General features: G+C 38.1%; 1 protein-coding gene across 2 annotated transcripts in view; it reads left to right on the top strand.

The window, feature by feature from the left end:
* Nucleotides 1-11,961, top strand: part of GABRB1 (gamma-aminobutyric acid type A receptor subunit beta1) — a 359,339-nt gene extending 347,378 nt beyond the window's left edge. The window contains exons 9-10 of one of the 2 annotated variants that reach the window (XR_002138112.3): nt 9,200-9,638; nt 11,872-11,961. Coding sequence is in view for 1 of the 2 variants with exons in the window: in XM_019741042.3 (XP_019596601.1) it covers nt 9,200-9,544 (345 nt within the window). In the remaining variant the exon portion in view is untranslated. Of the gene's footprint in view, nt 1-9,199; nt 9,994-11,871 lie in introns of those variants that run through there. The other variant, XM_019741042.3, reaches the window with a different exon arrangement.
* The last annotated feature ends 6,938 nt before the right edge of the window (nt 11,962-18,899 follow it).

The raw sequence follows: 18,899 nt of genomic DNA, 5'->3' as shown, positions 1-18,899 counted from the left end.
TGTTAACCTTCCATTGCTTCTCAAAATATTAAAGTTTCCACTTCTACCACTACTTGTCAAGACATGCAAATCATCTCCAGCAAAGCCTCTCATCCCCTTTCGACCCCCAAAGAAAAACGTTTTAGGAATTTGAGGCTAAGGGATTGAGGGTTGGCAGCCTGGTGAGAACAATGAGTGAGAGCAGCAGCGTGAATCCAGGGTGGGTAAGTGGAAGGTGTGGCTATTTGGCTCTCTGCTCTGTACACGCCAAGGCATCCGGTCCCCTGGCAAGCTTCTTTAAGTAGATGGCAGGCTTCTGGAGGGCAGCTCATTCTGTGGCCAGCGTCACTGCACTTGCCTTCCTGCTCTGTACTTCAGACTCACTCAGTAAATAGGAATCTAATTGAATTGCCTGGCAAGAAGGAAATAGCTTTCTGTTTGCAAAGTAGATTGAACCCAGAGGCATTTCTCAACAGGGCTTTAAAACTGCCACTGAAAACAAGATTATATTTTATTCCAATTACACCTAAATGAGTTCTGCTATATTTATATATTGAAAATATCGAGAACAATTAAATTCAGTGACTGGCAACATTTTTCACAGCCTAAGGCATTGTTTGGGGATGTTGGGGGCAGAGAAAAGGAGAGGAAGAGAAAGTAAGAGGGTGGGAGAATGGCTAGACCCAAGCTAGAAAATGAATTTGGACATTGGCTTAGGGTTTATATTGAGGGAATAAATATGGCCACCACATCAATGTTTTCTGGAATTTAGTCATTTGAAAACCACCCTCATGAATTTAGCCGTACCCTTTGTATCAGTCAGGGTTCTTCAGAGAAACAGAACCAATAGAAACAGAACAAACATACATACAAAAAGAGATTTATGTTAAGGAATCGGTTCATGTGATTGTGGAAAATGGTAAATCTGAAATCTGTAGAATATGCTGGAAACCCCGGATTTCTATGTTACAGTCATGAGGCAGAATTTTTTTCTCTCCACAAAACTTCATTTATTCCTCTTTTTTTCTCTCTAACCAATTCTGTTTAAGATGTTAAGTTTTCACACAGTTTCTATTTTATTTTTTTATTGAGGTATAATCAACATACAACATTATATTAGTTTCAAGTATACAACATAATGATTCAATATTTGTATATATTGTGAAATGATCATACGGTAACTTTAGTTAACACCCATCACCATATAGTTACAGATATTTTTTTCTCGTAATGAGAACTTTTATGATCTACTCTTTTAGCAGCTTTCAAATGTGCAATACAATATTATTAACTACAGCCACCATGTTGTACATTAGCGCCCCAGGACTTGTTTATTTTATAACTGGAAGTCTATACGTTTTGATATCCTTCACCTATTTTGCTTGCCCCACTCCCGACCTCTGGCAACCACCAATCTCTTCTCTGTATCTGTGAGCTTGCTGTTTTTGTTTGTTTGTTTGTTTGTTTGTTTGTTTAGAGTCTCCATATAAGTGACATCATATAATATTTGTCTTTCTCTGTCTGACTTATTTCATTTAACATAATGCTTTCAAGGTCCATCCATGCTGATACAGATATAGATATAGATGATATAGATATAGATACAGATACAGATACATATATAGATATAGATATAGATACATAGATATAGGTAGGTAGATAGATAGATAGATAGATAGATAGATAGATAGATAGATAGATAGATAGATCACAATGTCTTTATCCATGCATCTATTGATGGACAATTAGGTTGTTTCGCTATCTTGGATATTGTAAAAAAAAAAAAGCAAACGTTTTTTACAACAAACATGGGGGTCCTATATCTTTTTGAGTTAGTGTTTTCATTTTCTTCAGATAAATACCCAGAAGTGAAATTGCTGGATCATATAGTAGTTCTATTTTTTGAGGAACCTCCATACTGTTTCCCATAGTGACTGCACCAATTTACAACCCCACCAACAGTGCACTTTTATCCACATCCTTGCTTTGGTATTTCTTGTATTTTTTTATAATACCCATCGTAAAAGGTGCGAGGTGATATCTCATTGTGGTTTTGATTGGCATTTATCTGATGATTAGTGATGTTGAACATCTTCTCATGTATCTGTTGACCATTTGTATGTCTTCTTTGGAGAAATGTCTATTCAGATGCTCTATCCATTTCTTAATAGAATTGTTTGTGGGTTTTTTGTTTGTTTATTTGTTTGTTTTGCTATTGAGTTGTATGCATTCTTTATATATTTTGGATATCAACCCCTTATCAGATATATGATTTGCAAATATTTTCTCCCATTTCGTATATTGGCTTTTAATTTTGTTGATGGTTTCCCTCACTGTGCAGAAGCTTTTTAGTTTGTTTATTTTTTTCCTTTTGTTGGCTTTGCTTTTGGTGTCAAAACCAAAAAATCATCACAAAGACCAATGCCTAGGTTATTACTGCCTATGTTTTCTTCTAGTTGTTTTACAGTTTCAGGTCTTATATTCAAGTCTTTAATTCATTTTGAGTTATTTTTTGTGTATGATGCAAAATAGTTGTCCAGTTTCATTCTTTTACATGTGACTGTCCAGTTTTCCCAACAGTATTTATTGAAGAGATTGTTCTCTCCCCATTGCGTATTCTTGACTCCTTTGTCATAACTTAATTAACTAGATATGTGTGGGTTATTTCTGGGCTCTCTATTCTGTATGTCTGTTTTTATGCCAATACCATAATGTTTTGATTATTATAGCTTTGTAATATAGTTTGAAATTAGGGTGCATGTTACTTCCTCAAGATTGCTTTAGCTATTCAGGGTCTTTTGTGGTTCCATACAAATTTTAGAATTGTTTATTCTATTTCTGTGAAAAATACCATTGAAATTTTGATAAGAATTACATTGAATCTGTAGATTGCTTTGGGTAGTATGGACATTTCAACAACATTAATTCTTCCAATCCATGAGCACAGAATATCTTTCCATTTATTTATGTCTTCTTCAGTTCTTTTCATCAATGTCGTAGTTTTCAGTGAACAGGTCTCTCACATCCTCAGTTAAATTTATTTCTATGTATTTTACTATGTTTAATGCAATTGTAACTAAGATTGTTTTCTTAATTTCTCTTTTTCATAGTTGGTTATTGGTGTATAGAAGCACAATCTTCAGGCAGAATTTCTTCTTTTCTGAGAATCTTCAGTTTTTGCTCTTAAGGCTTCCAGCTGATAGGATGAGTCCACCTACATCATGAAGTAGAAACGCCTTCACTTACAGTAACTGACCATAAATATCAGTTACATCTACAAAATGCCTTCACAGCAACATCGAGACTAGTGCCTGACCAAACAACTAGGCACCATAGCTTAACCAGGTTGACAAATAAAATTAACCATCATGCCCTTTTACTATGTATTATTATTCATTCATTCATTCATCCATTCATTCATTCGACAGATATTTATTGAAAGCTCCTATAGGCTAAACACTTTTCTCAGCTCTGGGAAAACTATAGTGAATAAGGCAAAGTCCCTGCCATTCCAGACCAGCATCCTAGTGGGACACTCAGGAGGAGGAGTAACTTAGATAAGAAGAGAAAAGATCAAGAGTTCTGCCATCATTAGAGACTAAAAGCCTTTAAACATCCACGCAGATCTATCTTGTAGGCAGCTCAGTAGTAAAGTCCAGAAGAAAAGAAGGAAAGGTGTAATTACTTTAAAATTTTCAGTCATTATAATGAGATCTGAGCATGAATGTAATATTAAACACACACATACACACACACACACACACACACACACATACACACAATCACCAAGTTAGTGCGCTGGTTATATTTTTCTAAATGCAGTAAAAGCAATATGTATAGCTATTTTGTTTTAAGCATAAGGCTACTTAATTTTTAAAAAACTAATTTTGGGGGTAAGAAGGTATTGCCTCCTTCTGTTACATGACACTTCTTAAATTTTCATAGAAAAGAACACGGTAATGTTTTTCTCCATAAGAAGATAAGAGCCAACAGTTCAAGAACCTTGTCTGTTTTGTTCTCTACTATCTTCCTAGGACTGCTGTGTCCTCAGAATTTAAAAACAAGAGCTGTGGTTAATAAACACTATACTGTAGAAAGAAAAGAGAGGGTTCACCAGCCAGAAGCTGCATTGTCCCCTCGTATCTCAGGTCTCTGCAATGAAATCCAAGGCTTTCCTTTATAGGTGAGCCCCTCCAAGGTTTGCCTGTGGTCAGCAGGCCTCAAGGTGCGTTATCACGACGTTTAGGAGGGAAGATGAGAGAAAGGCTCAGCCGGCAAAGAGAAGGTGGAGCTCATGGTTACAGTGAACAGGCTTTAAAAAGTCCGTTAAAAAGAGAACTGAAAACCCAGGTTTGAAAGAGGTCATAGTATTTGTCTAATAACACATTTAGAACCAATAGAAGATGGGGAAGTCACAGGGTTTGAACAGAAGGGTGCAAGATTAAGTTTTATTGTTTGAGATCCTTGAACTTCTAATATGATGTCCTGTTGCTTATGGAGGGGCTGATTTCTTCATCAGTGTCTGGAATAGTGCTGATGCATAGTAGACAATAAAGAGTTATCGAATAAGTGAATGAATGAATGAACTATTAACATTTTAAACATTTACCCATGATCCACCTAAACTAACCTCTTACAGAACAGAAAATATGCCTGTCCAATAGGGAGTGGGATGTGGGTGAAGTATTAGCAAGCCCTTAGGGCTGTAGATCCTAAGCCTCATTCTCTGCTCCCCTTTATTAATCATCTAAAGCTTGCATTTTGATAATCTGAGAAAGGGTTCTTTGTTGGTCTTCTTGAAGCCTTAACAATAATTGTATTCATTTTTTCTAAATTTAGGCTCAGTGATACTCTAAAGTAAAAAATAAAAAAATAAAAAATCAGTGACGTTGATTTGAGGAATGTTGCTTAATAGAATGTAGTCATTCCCCCCACTATTAGACAGACTTACCTCTCAATCACTGGAACCACTGAGTAACTGCAGGCCTTACCCACCAATGTAACAGGTTCAATATGCATGTCCCTAACTGGATTGTACCTTCTCTGTGAGTGGATCAGAGGGAAAGAAAAATCCAGAAGGTACAGAGTGAAGTATGCTTGTCTCCTTTTTCCAAATGTAGACATCAGATAGGTCAGTGGGGAGCAGTGAAAAAGGAGAAACACAAAAAAAGCTGGAAGTGTTCCTCCCATAACTTCTGTCCTGGGGATTGGAGTGGAAATTCCTTACTTTAAGGCAAACTTGAAGAGTGGAGAATGATCATCTCACTAAACAGTTATTTCAACATCAGCAATGTTTGAGGAAATCTATTAGTCTGTATCTGTCCTAGAGATCCAGTATGTTGACATTTTCATTTGCTTTACTTCCACTTGCTTCAAGGTTTTAAAATCTTTGATGTCTGGATTGTGTCCAACTCAGATGTTGCCATTTCCTTACTAAGTAGGCCGCGTTTGACTATTGTTGATGTTACAGCAATGCATAACGTGGTCCCTTACTGCTTCTGAAGATGTGAAACAACCATGGCTACTTTTCCCGTGGATACTGTTTTTGGAAAGCTGTGCTAGCTGTGGAGATAAGGATACCATGGGTGTTCTTAGTGTTTGAGGCAAAGCGAAACCGCTGTTTTCCAAAGGGCAAGGGTTAGGGCAGAGCCACCTCAACACTTGCTGATGTCGGCAGTGGCGACTACCACACATCCACCTTACCCTGCAGCAAAAAGCTTGTAGGATGGGGGATGAAATCTCACGCTTCAGAAGAAATTCATGATCATGCCGACACACTCACACTTACAGAGTTGGGAACAACAGTTCTTAGGATAAAAACTAGACTGTAGAAGAGAGACTGGAGATGGGCAAGAATTATTATATAAGACTTCTTAAATTTTCCTAATAAAAAACACAGTAATGTTGATTTAACTATATACAATAATGAAATCTGCTTTAATGAGTACTTGCAAAAATGGACTCATTATTTTATATGTCAAACCACTTACACCTATGATTTCTAGCTCAATGACAGAATATTTCGAGGGATTTGCACAGACTAATAAACCTTATGTAACTTATAAGCGCATTTGAGTCGGCACCAAGGTTAATCGGAATATCTTAATAAAATGTACCTCTCTTGCCATGACTTCCGTTTAATGAGGAGCATCTGTATGCTGATTCTAAATTCTAGCAACTTGTTTACTTAGCGAGATTTCATAATAATGTAACTTAATAATGCATACAATACAGATCAAGTGATTCAGTTTTACAAGTATTTTTTTATTATGCTATGTCCTCTGCCTGGAATATTGTCCATAATCAAAGACTGTCAAAACTGAAAACAAATCTTTGAGATTACCTATTGAAAACCTTTCATTTATAGATAAGGAAACTGAGTTAATAACACCAGGATGAGAAAGCAGTTTTTGACTCCCGATTCTTTGTTCTGTCCTCTACTCTTCCTTTAAAACTCAATACGAGCCACTCCTTCTTCATGAAGCTTTCCTTGACCCCCAATGATTTATCACTTTTACGAACCCCTAATCATGGTCCGTTAAAAACTCTTGTCACTCCCAATATTGTATCTCACTCTGTAGCTCTAAAATTATTATCTGAAGGACAATAATCCATGTTGTATTAGTCTCTTCACTGGAATGCCACAGTACCTAGCAAAATCATGTGCACCACTTTATCTTCTCATGTATTTGTTCCGTTTCTACTGAATTCAACACTTTGCTCCTTTAGACTACCATTCTCCTGGTTAATCTAAACTTTCATATGCATGATTTTTTTCAACCATAGACTTACACTATCACACATACACACACACACACACACACACACACACACACACACACCCCACATCCCGGATACCTAACAATGCATCTGACACATAGTAAGCACTCAATAAATGTTTGTTGAGAGAGAGAGCGGAAAAGTAAGTTAGTTCTTAAGGTTACTATGGTAAAGTACACAGGTACACAGAGGAAGTGGATTGAAATTGAGTCTTGAAGAAAACATAGTGATTAACATACAAAAAGGAGGGAAAATTATATTTGAGACAAAGAGTATCCTGTGTTTTAATCCCAAATTGGGCACCTATCCTCTATTTAATCGTAGGCAATTTACTTCGGATTTCTGAGCCTCTGTTTCCTCATCTGCTGAGCTAAGACACTATCATATAGTTCATAGTGTTGTTATAAGAAATAACTGAGATAAATTACACAGTAGGATTCAATAACAGTAGTCATTAACAACAACAAAAGTTAATAACTTCCTGAATGAAGAAGCCAGAAGTGTCGGTGAGGGCATGATGTGTAGCTCAGTTAGACTAGAACAAAATGCTTCACAGAGGGAGATGATGATGGATGAAAATGGAGAAAGAGAGAGAGAGGACAGATTCAGTCATCATCACTTTCCAACTAACTTGAAGTTTAAAGCTATCGACTGCATCACTATATTCACTGTGGGATATAGTGAAGGCCAGGAATCACTGGTGGACACAATAAATCTTAGTTCTCGTCTGTAATGTACCAACATCACATCCCACACGCTGTACCTTTCTTTTCTTTCTCTCTTGTTTGTTTTTGCCTTCTCCTATGCTTTTCTTTATCTCTTTCTTCATCACCTGGTTCTTTTGCCTTCCTACCTATACCTTGGGTTTTCAACAAGTGTTTACTGAGATAGTTTCATTCAAAAGCATTTATGAAGCACTTACGGTAAATCAGGTACTGTGCTAATAACACTAGATTCAAACACAGCTGCCTCTGTTGCCCTTGGAAGTATTTCAAACTCATTTGCATGAATGAACCATGTCTCCTCTAGGTAAATCAGTTTGCAAAGAACATCAGCTTGAATTTAGACAAAGTCACATTGTAGGCCAAATGTGCTCACATTTCTTTTGGTTCCAAAAACTATGTATGTGGACATAGCAAAGAGAAGAACCAGGAAATCTCACATAGAAATCACTGACATGGCAGAAAGCAACAATGAATGATGGTGAAGAAACAAAAGTCAAAGTATCCCACAAATCCCATTTCTGCCAATATAGACTGAGGAAATAATTATGGATATGTGCAAAGATTTAGCTTAAAGATGTTCCTTGCAGGTTTGTTTATATACTACAAAAATAAAACAAGCCTTAGCATTTAACAATTAATTCAATTGTGGTTTATTCATATAAGCTATTGATAAATGATGTCACAGAGGAATATTTAATAACATGGAGAGTTGACCAGGCTATACTATTAACTGACAAAAGCAGATTGCCAAGCAAAAGATACCTAGTGAGCCTGTTTTTTAAGTATACATGAATAGAAAAGAATAGGAGATTAGCAAGATATTAAAAATAATGGACTCTGAAGGTGAGATTATGAACTTTTACTTTTTTTGTTTCCTGTTTCTAGTTTTAAACATTTCCATGTACCACTTTTGTAACAAGAAAAAAATGCCATATATATGCATACATATATACAAACATTATACTGGGGGTGTCAAAAATGTATACAAGTGGACACTTTGGTCAACATTGCTCAAGCAGTAGCTCACTGTAATCAGAAGTGTCTGGACACTGATGGTAACCACTTTGAGCACCTCTTGTAATTGCAGAAGTGAAATGTGACTTGTATTCATCTTTGTTATCGGTATATATTGAGTATTACAATTTTAATACAGCTTTTTTCCTTTCTTAAAATGTGTATACATTTTTTGGCACCATATATACGTATATCTGTATATAGACAGATATACGTATATATATTCAATGGTTTTATTAAAAGAATCTTAAGTACACAGTCACTTTGATAGATGAAACAAACTTTAATTGCTATGTTTACAGATCCACAGACCTACCTATATTTTTTTAATTTACTCACTTTTTTTTTCATTTTTGGCACCCTCTGTATCTATGTACATAATAAATGGTTTAACTACAAAAATAATATATAAGTGCTTATAGTCTACATGCATACACACATATACACACATAAATATGTTCTGTGAGTGGAGATAAGTGATGGATGGATGGATGGATGGATGGATGGATGGATGGATGGATGGATATGATAAACGATAGATGGCAGATGAGAGAGGGGGAATCCAGGTCCAGGAGGCACGCAGAGCAAGGTGTCTAGCGATACAGTGTTTAATGAGCCCCATGCGGTGTCATCAGTTACAGGTTAACCAAAACAAGCGAATGTCCTAGCAGTTGTGCCTGAGCGTGTCCTGTCTCCGTCAGGTCGACGCCCACGGCAACATTCTCCTCAGCACCCTGGAAATCAGGAACGAGACGAGCAGCTCGGAAGTGCTCACGGGCGTGAGCGACCCCAAGGCCACCATGTACTCGTACGACAGCGCCAGCATCCAGTACCGCAAGCCGATGAGCAGCCGCGAGGCGTACGGGCGCGCGCTGGAGAGACACGGCGCGCACAGCAAGGGGCGCATCCGCAGGCGCGCCTCGCAGCTCAAAGTCAAAATCCCCGACTTGACGGACGTGAACTCCATAGACAAGTGGTCCCGAATGTTTTTCCCCATCACCTTTTCGCTTTTCAACGTCGTTTACTGGCTTTACTATGTACACTAAGGTCTGCCCTAAAGGTTCGGGAACGACGATTTTCCTCTTCTCTTGATGTTTAACCCCACAGGTCCCCCACAGCGACACTGCTGTGCTTTTTGAGGTAAGAGATTCAGCCATCTAATTGGTTATAGGTCTTGCATATCAATTTTATTACTGCACCATGTTTACTTCAAAAAAAAAAAAAAAACACTATTTTTTTCCAGTCTACTGTGGTCCAGGTTATCAGCTCTTTCAGAGCTTATTAATTGCCATGTTTACAAACAAACACACACACACAGAGAAGTAGGTAGGTAGGTCGTGAGTAGTCCTTCCTCGCCCTCGAATTTATTGATTTATTTTTTTAAATAAGAATGAAAGACCTAGCTCTCTGTGCGCACTGCTTCCTGGTAAACTGTAACAATCTCATGCTGCCAAAAAACAACACAATTTCCAGGATCTCAGAAGAAAAAAACAAAGCCATTGACAAGTTACAGATTTCCAGGAAGATGGAAAGACAAAAAGGAGCCTAGAAGAGGAAGGAAGACCCCACACACACAGACTCCCAAATCTGCCTGACTCCCTTGTAGGGGTCTCAGCTCCGTGGAAGAGAAGGGAGGGACTGGCAAGGTCTGAGGGAGGTTATGCAAACCCAATCTGCCAGCTTCACTGCTCCATCAAACTGGATATTCTACAAATGGTTGTTTCTCAGACTTCCAGACTGATTTAAAATTAACATTAGAATCCAACCTGGTAACCATTGAGGGCATTTTCTTTTCTTCTTGAGAATAAGGAGTTTGGGTGTAAATGACCTCTTTCTTTTAACCATTTCAAATGAGCAACCCTGAACTCATTTCATTAGCCTGGAATCACTTGATGTTGTGCCGTGAAGCCGTGCCATCACATTTCCCTAGTTTCTGCTCTAGAGAGAGTGAGAGAAAGGTGAATAGGGGAGGGAGCTTAAAAAGGAGAATAGTGAGCAATTTTTGCTTGACAAAAATATTACCCTTTCCATGAAGAAGGCAAGACTTATGTGCCGTGAATAGGGTGCCTGGGCAGTTACCTGAGCTGCCAAATCTTAAATCAAATAGTGTATATTTCTTAGCCCTCCAGAGAGCAGTATGTAATGGTGACAGGCTAATTACACAGGCCTCAGCTAGCACCTTATGGCTCTGCTCTCTGAGCTCTGCATTCCAAAATATTAAGTGATTGCATCAGGAAAGGCATACACACCCATTCTGGTGTCATAGTTCTCCAAGGTCAGATTTCTATTTCAAAGAAAACCTAAAAATAGCAAAACCATAGATAACAGCAACAATGACAAACTCACTGGGCTTTCAAATATTTAAACCAGCCCCTAACCTATAGACACTGTGTACACTCATTAATCACTGTCATTACTGCTCTGCCTTATCTCTGCTCATAGATTACTTTGGTCATGGCCACGGTTGAAAGAGCATCCCTCAATAGCCCACCACACAATTCTAAACGTGTCTAACCAGCTGCAGTTGAGATCCATCCCATTCCATCATTAAATCCTTGTTATTTTTTTGAGCTTGAATATTCTGTATGTGCATTTGCAAGGCTGAGTGAAACTCTAAGTTGACCAACCAGTGATGGAGACAATTGGGACCTTCTCCACAGATGTGAAATAAATGTTGAGGTAATAATAGGGATAATTGCCTCATGTTATGTTCTGACTTTTTCCCTAAGGCTGTGATGAGGGCCCATATTTACCATAGCATCAACTGCTAGAAATTATAGTCTTAATTGAAAGATAGGCTGAATTCCTACTGATGAGCCCAAGGAGAGAAAGTTATAAGATATTTTTACAGAAAGCAAGAGAAAAAGAGAACCCCGAAAATAAATGAATGGTTATGACTACAGATAATATGCATTCTGAAATATATAAAAACTCGGCTTTGACTGGAAAAATTATCTCAATGGTTTTATAAAAAAATAGTAGGGTATGGGGACCAAATTTTTATTTAGGTTTTAATTGTATAATCACAGTTCCTTGGTCAAGGAAATGTCTGGTCTCTGGGGATAAAGTGATCCATTTTGAAACTATTTCCTTGGCAGGGTGAGATGCTTTGTCATTGTAAAATGCCCAGATAGAGTGGAAAGTGACCATACCAGTGATTGTAAGGTTAATATTACCAGTGACCACCCAAGAACCACCGTGTAGCCGTTTCTTTTAAACACAGGAAAGGAGACCTGGCTAATGCCTAACAGGAATGAATCATTCTGGTGTCAAAGCTTTAAAAAGCTTTTAAGCATAAAATGCTAAATCAAAATGGAAGTATCTGTAATCTATGTTCCTTAACAAAATAATGTTTCTTTATTTATCTGTTTAGATCATTCTTCTTGGAAAAGATTGAGGTATTTATATTTTATTATTATTTTTATCTTGCCTTAAAAGTCTAAAGATTTTGATGCTGTAGTTTAGATGTAAAGTATCGATAAGAAAAAAAGGACATTTTGAATAATTATATCTTAACCTTTGTAAAATGTAAAATTGGTAAGCCTGACTGAATATTCCATCAGGCACAAAATGGTGTCACTGTATGCCCTCCTGGACGGTGAGGTCACAGACACCGTTACGCAAATCCTGTTAAACAGCTCTGATTTTAGAAGTAATGGAGGCCAGAAAAATGGAGAAGCTGCCATATTTCTGGTTAATGGCCTCTGTCCATACTTCCTTCTTCTGGAAGCCTCTCAGCCAAACCCTGCCCTCCTTTGCCCCTAACTCACTCTCCTTCCAGGCTGAACAATGCATAGAAAAAAATCCCTCCTTCGTTCTCTGCCTCTCTCCCTTGTTTTGCCCAAAATGATGTGCATAAAACATGAAAGTTGTTAGACATTCTTAAGTGCCCTCAAACTGGTCTCTATTCCTGAGAAATTCAGATCATTACATAATAGAGGGGTTACTGTTTAACTATTATGAGGTTATTTTCTTTTTGCCATGAAAATAGCTGTAATCTCCCTCACTACAGAAGTGGCAGCAGAAGCTGAAAATTGCACGGACTCACTCTCTTATGCTACAGGCATGTCCAGGGGACCCCATGATCACAGTTCATAAACTCTGATTATGTCATAGACTTAACCTGTGAGACCCAGCATAAATCCCATCTTTCATTTGACAGTGACGACTACACACCCATTTCTTCCACTCATGTTCTTTGGCTTAAGACATCAGGGGTGACATGTGCATTACACTTACTAGCTTCCTGAGGCAAAGAGCCAGGTAAAGCTATCTTTTAAGCTTGAATTACCCAGGATTATTGCCTCCCTCCTCTACATTGCCAAATAGAAACAACAGACTGATTGGTAATTCTGCTGACTAAACGATACGTGTTTTCATACATACCATCTTTATTGTGCATTACAATCAATGAGGGATATTGAAAATGCAGAGAGAAAAATGTGGTGCAGAAAATAAAGTTTGGTTTATGAATCCAAGGCTAGGCTTTCCTTAAACAAATGTTATGTACAATACACAGAAATGTTAACTAAATTCCATCTTTCTAAAATCAATGACTACTTTATAAACATTTAGTTAAGAGAGCTCAATTAAAATTTGCCAAGTTAAACACCAACAAAAAAGGTATATTTATAATGCTAAAAGGAAACAATCTCCAAGATTTCTTCTATGGACAATTTTGAATAGTATCTTACCAAAGGGTGATGTGCCACAATTTTGTTTCCTACACAAAGTGTCATCGTATCTCCTAGACAGAGGAAAAAGATATGTGCAAGCATATGTTCATGTTGGTTCCATCAGCAGTTACTGGGATGAGGACAGAAAAAAACAAACAAAAATATCTCAGTTTCCTGAAAGCAAACAATAAACACAAAGGTCAACTTGTTAATGGAATGTAGAATATTATGTAAACTTCCTTGTAAATTCTGTACATAGTTCATTGAACTGTTCCCTGTTGTGTGGTGGTCCTCAGCTTTGGGTGGACGTTTGAAAACTCTGAACCTTGTAAATAATGTAAGCTTATAAGGCACTTGCTTTTATTCATGAAGTGAAATGACTAGTGATTTGGGCCCAAACCAGAATCTTTTTAGCTCCTGCTCTTTCTCTGCCACTTTGTGTGTACAGTTGTGTAACTCTACCCGGCGTCTGTGGTCACTGCCCCATGCCCCAACCCCACAGAAAGGGACAGTACTGCTGAGAAGGCTGCATACCAATGGGGCTCGGGAATGGCAGGGACTGAAGCGAGCTGCTCCTGGAAATGTGTCATGAAAAGTAGACGTGTTTTTATGTCATTTGTCACTATTCATATATTCAGATACCAAATTTCCATGCTGTTGAGGGGACCAGGGGTGGGAGAGATGATCGCATCCACAGGTAATCCAACGCTTTATTTGGACCAATAGCTTTAGCTTCTAACTTTTTTCTTTCCACAATGTTTCCCAGAACTTTTAATAAGAATAGAAGTGAATGGATGGGTTTGATCAGGGGAAATAGTCAAATGTCCAAATGATGGGAAGGAGAAAAGGAAAAGATAGCAAATGGCTTTGATAACACCAAGTGGCTGATTCCTTTCTGAAAGATTCAGAGGTAACCATATCACTTTTTTTAAAAAGTAAAGAGAAATATTAGGAGTTAAAACAAGTGTTTTTCAAGGGGGTGGGCGGGATATGTTTGATATATACTATATGCGAGTTAAAAGAGAATCTGGCAATTAAATATTCTCAAATATATTTCTCCAAAGTCCTGGTGTTCTTGAAAAAGTCTTCAGAATGGTGGGCTATTATGCCATAAGATGTGTTTCCATGTAAACTGGCAGTCCCAAAGAGAGAGCACGATAGTGTCTGCAGAAATTCAGAACATCCAAGCAAGCAGGAACATAGATTGGTTTCTTAGTAATATTTTAGATTGCACAGTGTCTTTCTTAGAGGTAAGAATTTAGCAAGATAGGGTTTTTTTGTGCCAGTATTTTGAGTGCCAGGAGCCATGATTGTGAGACATTTTGGTTCCAAAACGTGCCAATGAGTGTCCACCTCAATTGAATAAGAAAAATGCCCTGTTGGAACAAACCAGGTCAATCAGTGTGTAGGCCCAGAATACATTGTACTTTCACTTTAATCATACTTTTTTCTAGTTAACTGAAAACAGCTACACTGACAGAAAACTTCATTGTAAAAGTTTGCACTTCAAAATCAAACACTTGAAAGGAAATGCTTTTTAATAGAGGATTTGCAAACCAGGAAATACTAAGTTCCTGGAAGAGGAAGGGAAAGAGTTTTGAGTTTGTTGTTACTTCTCCACTAGCAAGAATTTCCTTCTTCGAACTCAAGGCGTCTAACAGTTGTTTGTTTTGTTTTTTTCTAATAAAAAAGTCCTTGATACATCGAGGGGCTCACAACCATCCCCTAGATACCTGGCACCTCCTGGAACTACCAACACTCAACACAAACTCTTCAGCAGGAATTCAGTGTAGGGAAAATAGGTGTAGTATTTCTGAACCAGCTGGGAAAGAAAACCATTCCATTGAAAGACTCTACCAGCACTTTCTCTGCATACAGTAGGAAAAACAAAACAAACAAATAAATAAACAGGCCAAATAACATTATGCGTTTGCCTTAGGTACACAGGGTCACAGATTCCCTAGCTTAAAACAGCCCTAGTTGAAAGCCAAAAAAACGAATAAGAGGAATCAGCATTGTTCTCTGACTCCTACTTCTCCCTGGGTTTCCTTTTGGAGAGAAACGCAGAAGAGGACATTTTCCAATATAATTTTTCATAAGTGAAAATTATTCAAATGTGATATGTGTGTGCATTTTGTAGGTTTGGCTGTGTACAACAGATGACCTCCCTTGTGTTCATTCCTCCCCATATACTAGCCTGCCTCATGCCTTAACGCAACGAAATATATTCATTTATTTTTCTTCTTTCTCATTTCCAAACCTCATAAGCTATCTTGCCCTAGAATAACTGAAAGCTTCAGCTTCTTTAGGCTTATATTGCACACCTTCAATTGAATCCACAAAAATAATGAATTGTAATAATTTCCCCAAATTCTTACTCCTGTTGCCTCTAAAAGGCTGTTGGCGGTAGCTTGCGCACTCACAGTAGCCTCCTTTAAACTGCCTTGGGTTATTTTTCTTTTCTGTCCCTATGAGAAGAGTGCATGTGTTTACATAAACCTTTCCTTTCCTAGCCAAATTCAAAATACAGTGGAAATACAAATCATTAGCTCAAACCTAGAAAAATTTACATTATCTACACTAAAATTTGATAAGACCACCTCCTTACATTGTAGTTGTAATATGGTGAATTCACACAGTATCAATTCTTTTTTCATCAAATTCATTTATTCATGCCCTCCTTCAGCCTTAATTGTGCACCATTTAAAAATCTATTATTATTCCTCCCAGGATGGCTTATCATGCACATAGCACACCACTAGTTACAGACTATATCATCTAGGAACTTGACCCACCTCAGCCATTCTGTGTCTTGTTCCTATAAAAGATTTCCACTTCTACGCAACACCCTATCTATTCCGCCTCAACCTTCTAGCAGACATTAAATATAGTTAGTACTTGGATAGGTCATAATGCAAACTGTCTAATTGCCTTTAGAAAATACGTAGAACATCTTTCTCTCCAGATAGCATTTCTATGCTTAGAGAAGAGAGAGTTCTCTGAACATATATGAAGCAATGTGCAGCTTAGCTTTCAAAGTTAACAACAAATGGGCTGTGTGGTGGGGAGAGGGAAATTACGGTGGGAAGGAAGACACCTTGGGCATAGGGCTGCACGGCCTGGCCTTCACACTCTCTCCACCACTGCCCAATGGTGTGGCTTCACATGGGCCACTAGATGACCTCCCAGTTCCCTTCCAGAACTAAAGTTCAAAGGGAATTTTAGAGCAGTTCATTTGTATAGGAGCTTTCCAGAAAGATACAGGAGTACCATGGCCTCTGCTAACATAACCCCACAAATTTAGTAATGTTCCTTGTTTCATGACTTTGGGAGTCAGCCAGCAGGGTGTCAAGTGAATCCAATTCAATACTTGTTCATATTCCTTTAAAAACTATATAGAACATAAACTTACATTGGCAGGCAAGTGGTAAGAAAATTATTTTATGATTTTAGTAATGGTCTATAGTACAATATTTCCCTTGAAGAGCATTGGAGGATCCTAGGTGGCATAAATCAGTGTAGTCTCTATTTTTAGATCTCTGGAAGATGTCACTTAGGAAAAGCCATGACATGCCCCTTGCAAGTGGAAAAGCCAACTTCTAAGCAACATCCGAGCAGAAATGCTGTTGCAGGGCCCTTCAATGTTCCTCCCCAGCTCTGGACCCCACGATCATCTCGTGTCCTGTAAGTGGAGTAGCAGATAGGGTTGATCTTTCAAGAAGCAATTTTTCATCTAGCTGGGAAAAACTCCAGGTCTTTAGAACCTCTGTTATCCACTGTGCCCCACCTCCCCCACCTCGTCCCCTCGCCCTCTCAACTAATTATATCTGCCAAATGTTTTGGGTATAGCCAAGGCAAAGTTGAAAGTTTACTTATTAAATTGGGATTAGCAGTTCTAGCTATTCATATTTTGAAAGCATTCCTGTACATAGATGTTCTTAAGTTGTTTCCATTTTTAAAAGATACCTTCCTAATCTAAACTTTCATGATTTTCCTGAGAGCCCCCTGACCATTTGAAATTGTTAGCAGAGTGCCTAAAAATTCCTCCCTTCCATGGTAGGCCAGACTATGAATGGGGTGACCTCTTTTTTGTAAAAGTAGCCTAATATTCTGCCCCTACAAAAACTATGGTTCCAACATTCCTATGTGCAGGTATATTCATCACTCCTCTTAAAATGGTGAGCTAATTGTTTCTTTTTCTGCTTTCCCATACTTGAGCATAGAGATGGTTTCATATTTAATGTCATCTTTTTAAAAACATAGGAACCACTGTTAAGTCTTCAAATTCTCACCAAGGTGAGATTAATACTTTCTACTATGTGTATCAATTAGAATTCATTCAAATAACAAAAGATGCAACTAAAAATAACTTGATCAAAATGTTACTATCTCATATAACAGTAAGTTCAGAAGTAAGGTGGCTGCTTACTTGGTTAGTTATTTCAATAGCATAATGATGTCATCCAGGACCCAAATCCCTTCCATAACTAGTTCTTCCTAACTGCACGTTATCAGCACCCATTATGGTTGCAATATGGCTACACTCATGCATTCATATCAAGTGGCAGAAACAAGGGAAAGTCCTAACTTGGTTCTCTTTTTAAGAGCAAGGATTTCTTTCCCAAAATAAATTGCCTCAGCAGTTTCTCTTTTACCCCATTGGCCAGGCTTGTATTACACACCCATTCCTGAACCAATCACTGCTAAGGCCCATGAAATTACCATGACGGGCTTACAACATTGACCCCCAGAGTTGCCCAATGCCTGACAAAAAGGAAACATGTTAACAGAAAAAGAGAAGAATGCCTTTTGGTTAGATATCCAACAATGACCATCACACATTGGTCTAAGGCAACATAAAACACTTTCCCACACATAATTTCATGATTTGATCTTCACTACAACCCGGGAAGTTATGACAATACCAGTATCTGGAAATAGAGGCTCAAATAGCTTAACTGATCTACCCAAGATCCAATATCTGGACTGAAGTTAATATTCAATTCCAGATTTTCTTGATTCCAAAGGCAAAGCTTTTTAAACGCTGCCTAGATATAATCCTTTTGCCTTGATGATCCAGGTTTTGGGTAGTTCAAAAATGAGTGGCGAGTAGGAGGAAAGAGAACAATTCCCACCTCCAACAGCTAGATACTGTGTATGCCCAGTAAACACTCTTGTTCTTTTGTTTATCCTGCTCCACCCTCCCCCTGCCCCCTACACCTTTCATTCTTCTCTTGAGGGAAAGTATAGAAGGAATAGCTTGCACAACAACTGAATAGACTAACTCGTGCCCTGGTTCTTTTTGAATACCATCATTATTAGGGGACCATATGACCCAGTTTGCCTGAGACAGTCCCAGTGGTGTGTAATTATCCATAGAAACACCTTTCACTCTCAAAATTGTCCATTTACATAATAAATTATATAGTCACACTAATAATGGACTTTCATAATTCTCGTACCTGGAGGGTATGGGAAATATTAGCAAATTAATATTAACACCTTGGAGAAATTATATGTCTTGGTTCCCTATGGAATCATTTATGAAGTCTCACTTCAGTCTTCTCCAGCACTCAGGCTCACATTATTTCTCCTTCTTTCCTTTACTCAGCATCAAGCTGGCGAATCCTCAGGTTTTTCCTACCCTCCCACTGCAACAGCCACACGTCATCCCAAAATGTTCTTGTTGCTGTGCTTGAAGTTTTACATTTTATTTCCATTGCCC

The sequence above is a fragment of the Rhinolophus sinicus genome, chromosome 1 (genome assembly GCF_057876585.1).
Source record: "Rhinolophus sinicus isolate RSI-liver-muscle chromosome 1, RSI-T2T, whole genome shotgun sequence".
Lineage (NCBI taxonomy): Eukaryota > Metazoa > Chordata > Mammalia > Chiroptera > Rhinolophidae > Rhinolophus > Rhinolophus sinicus.
This window is presented reverse-complemented; position numbering and strand designations above follow the sequence as displayed.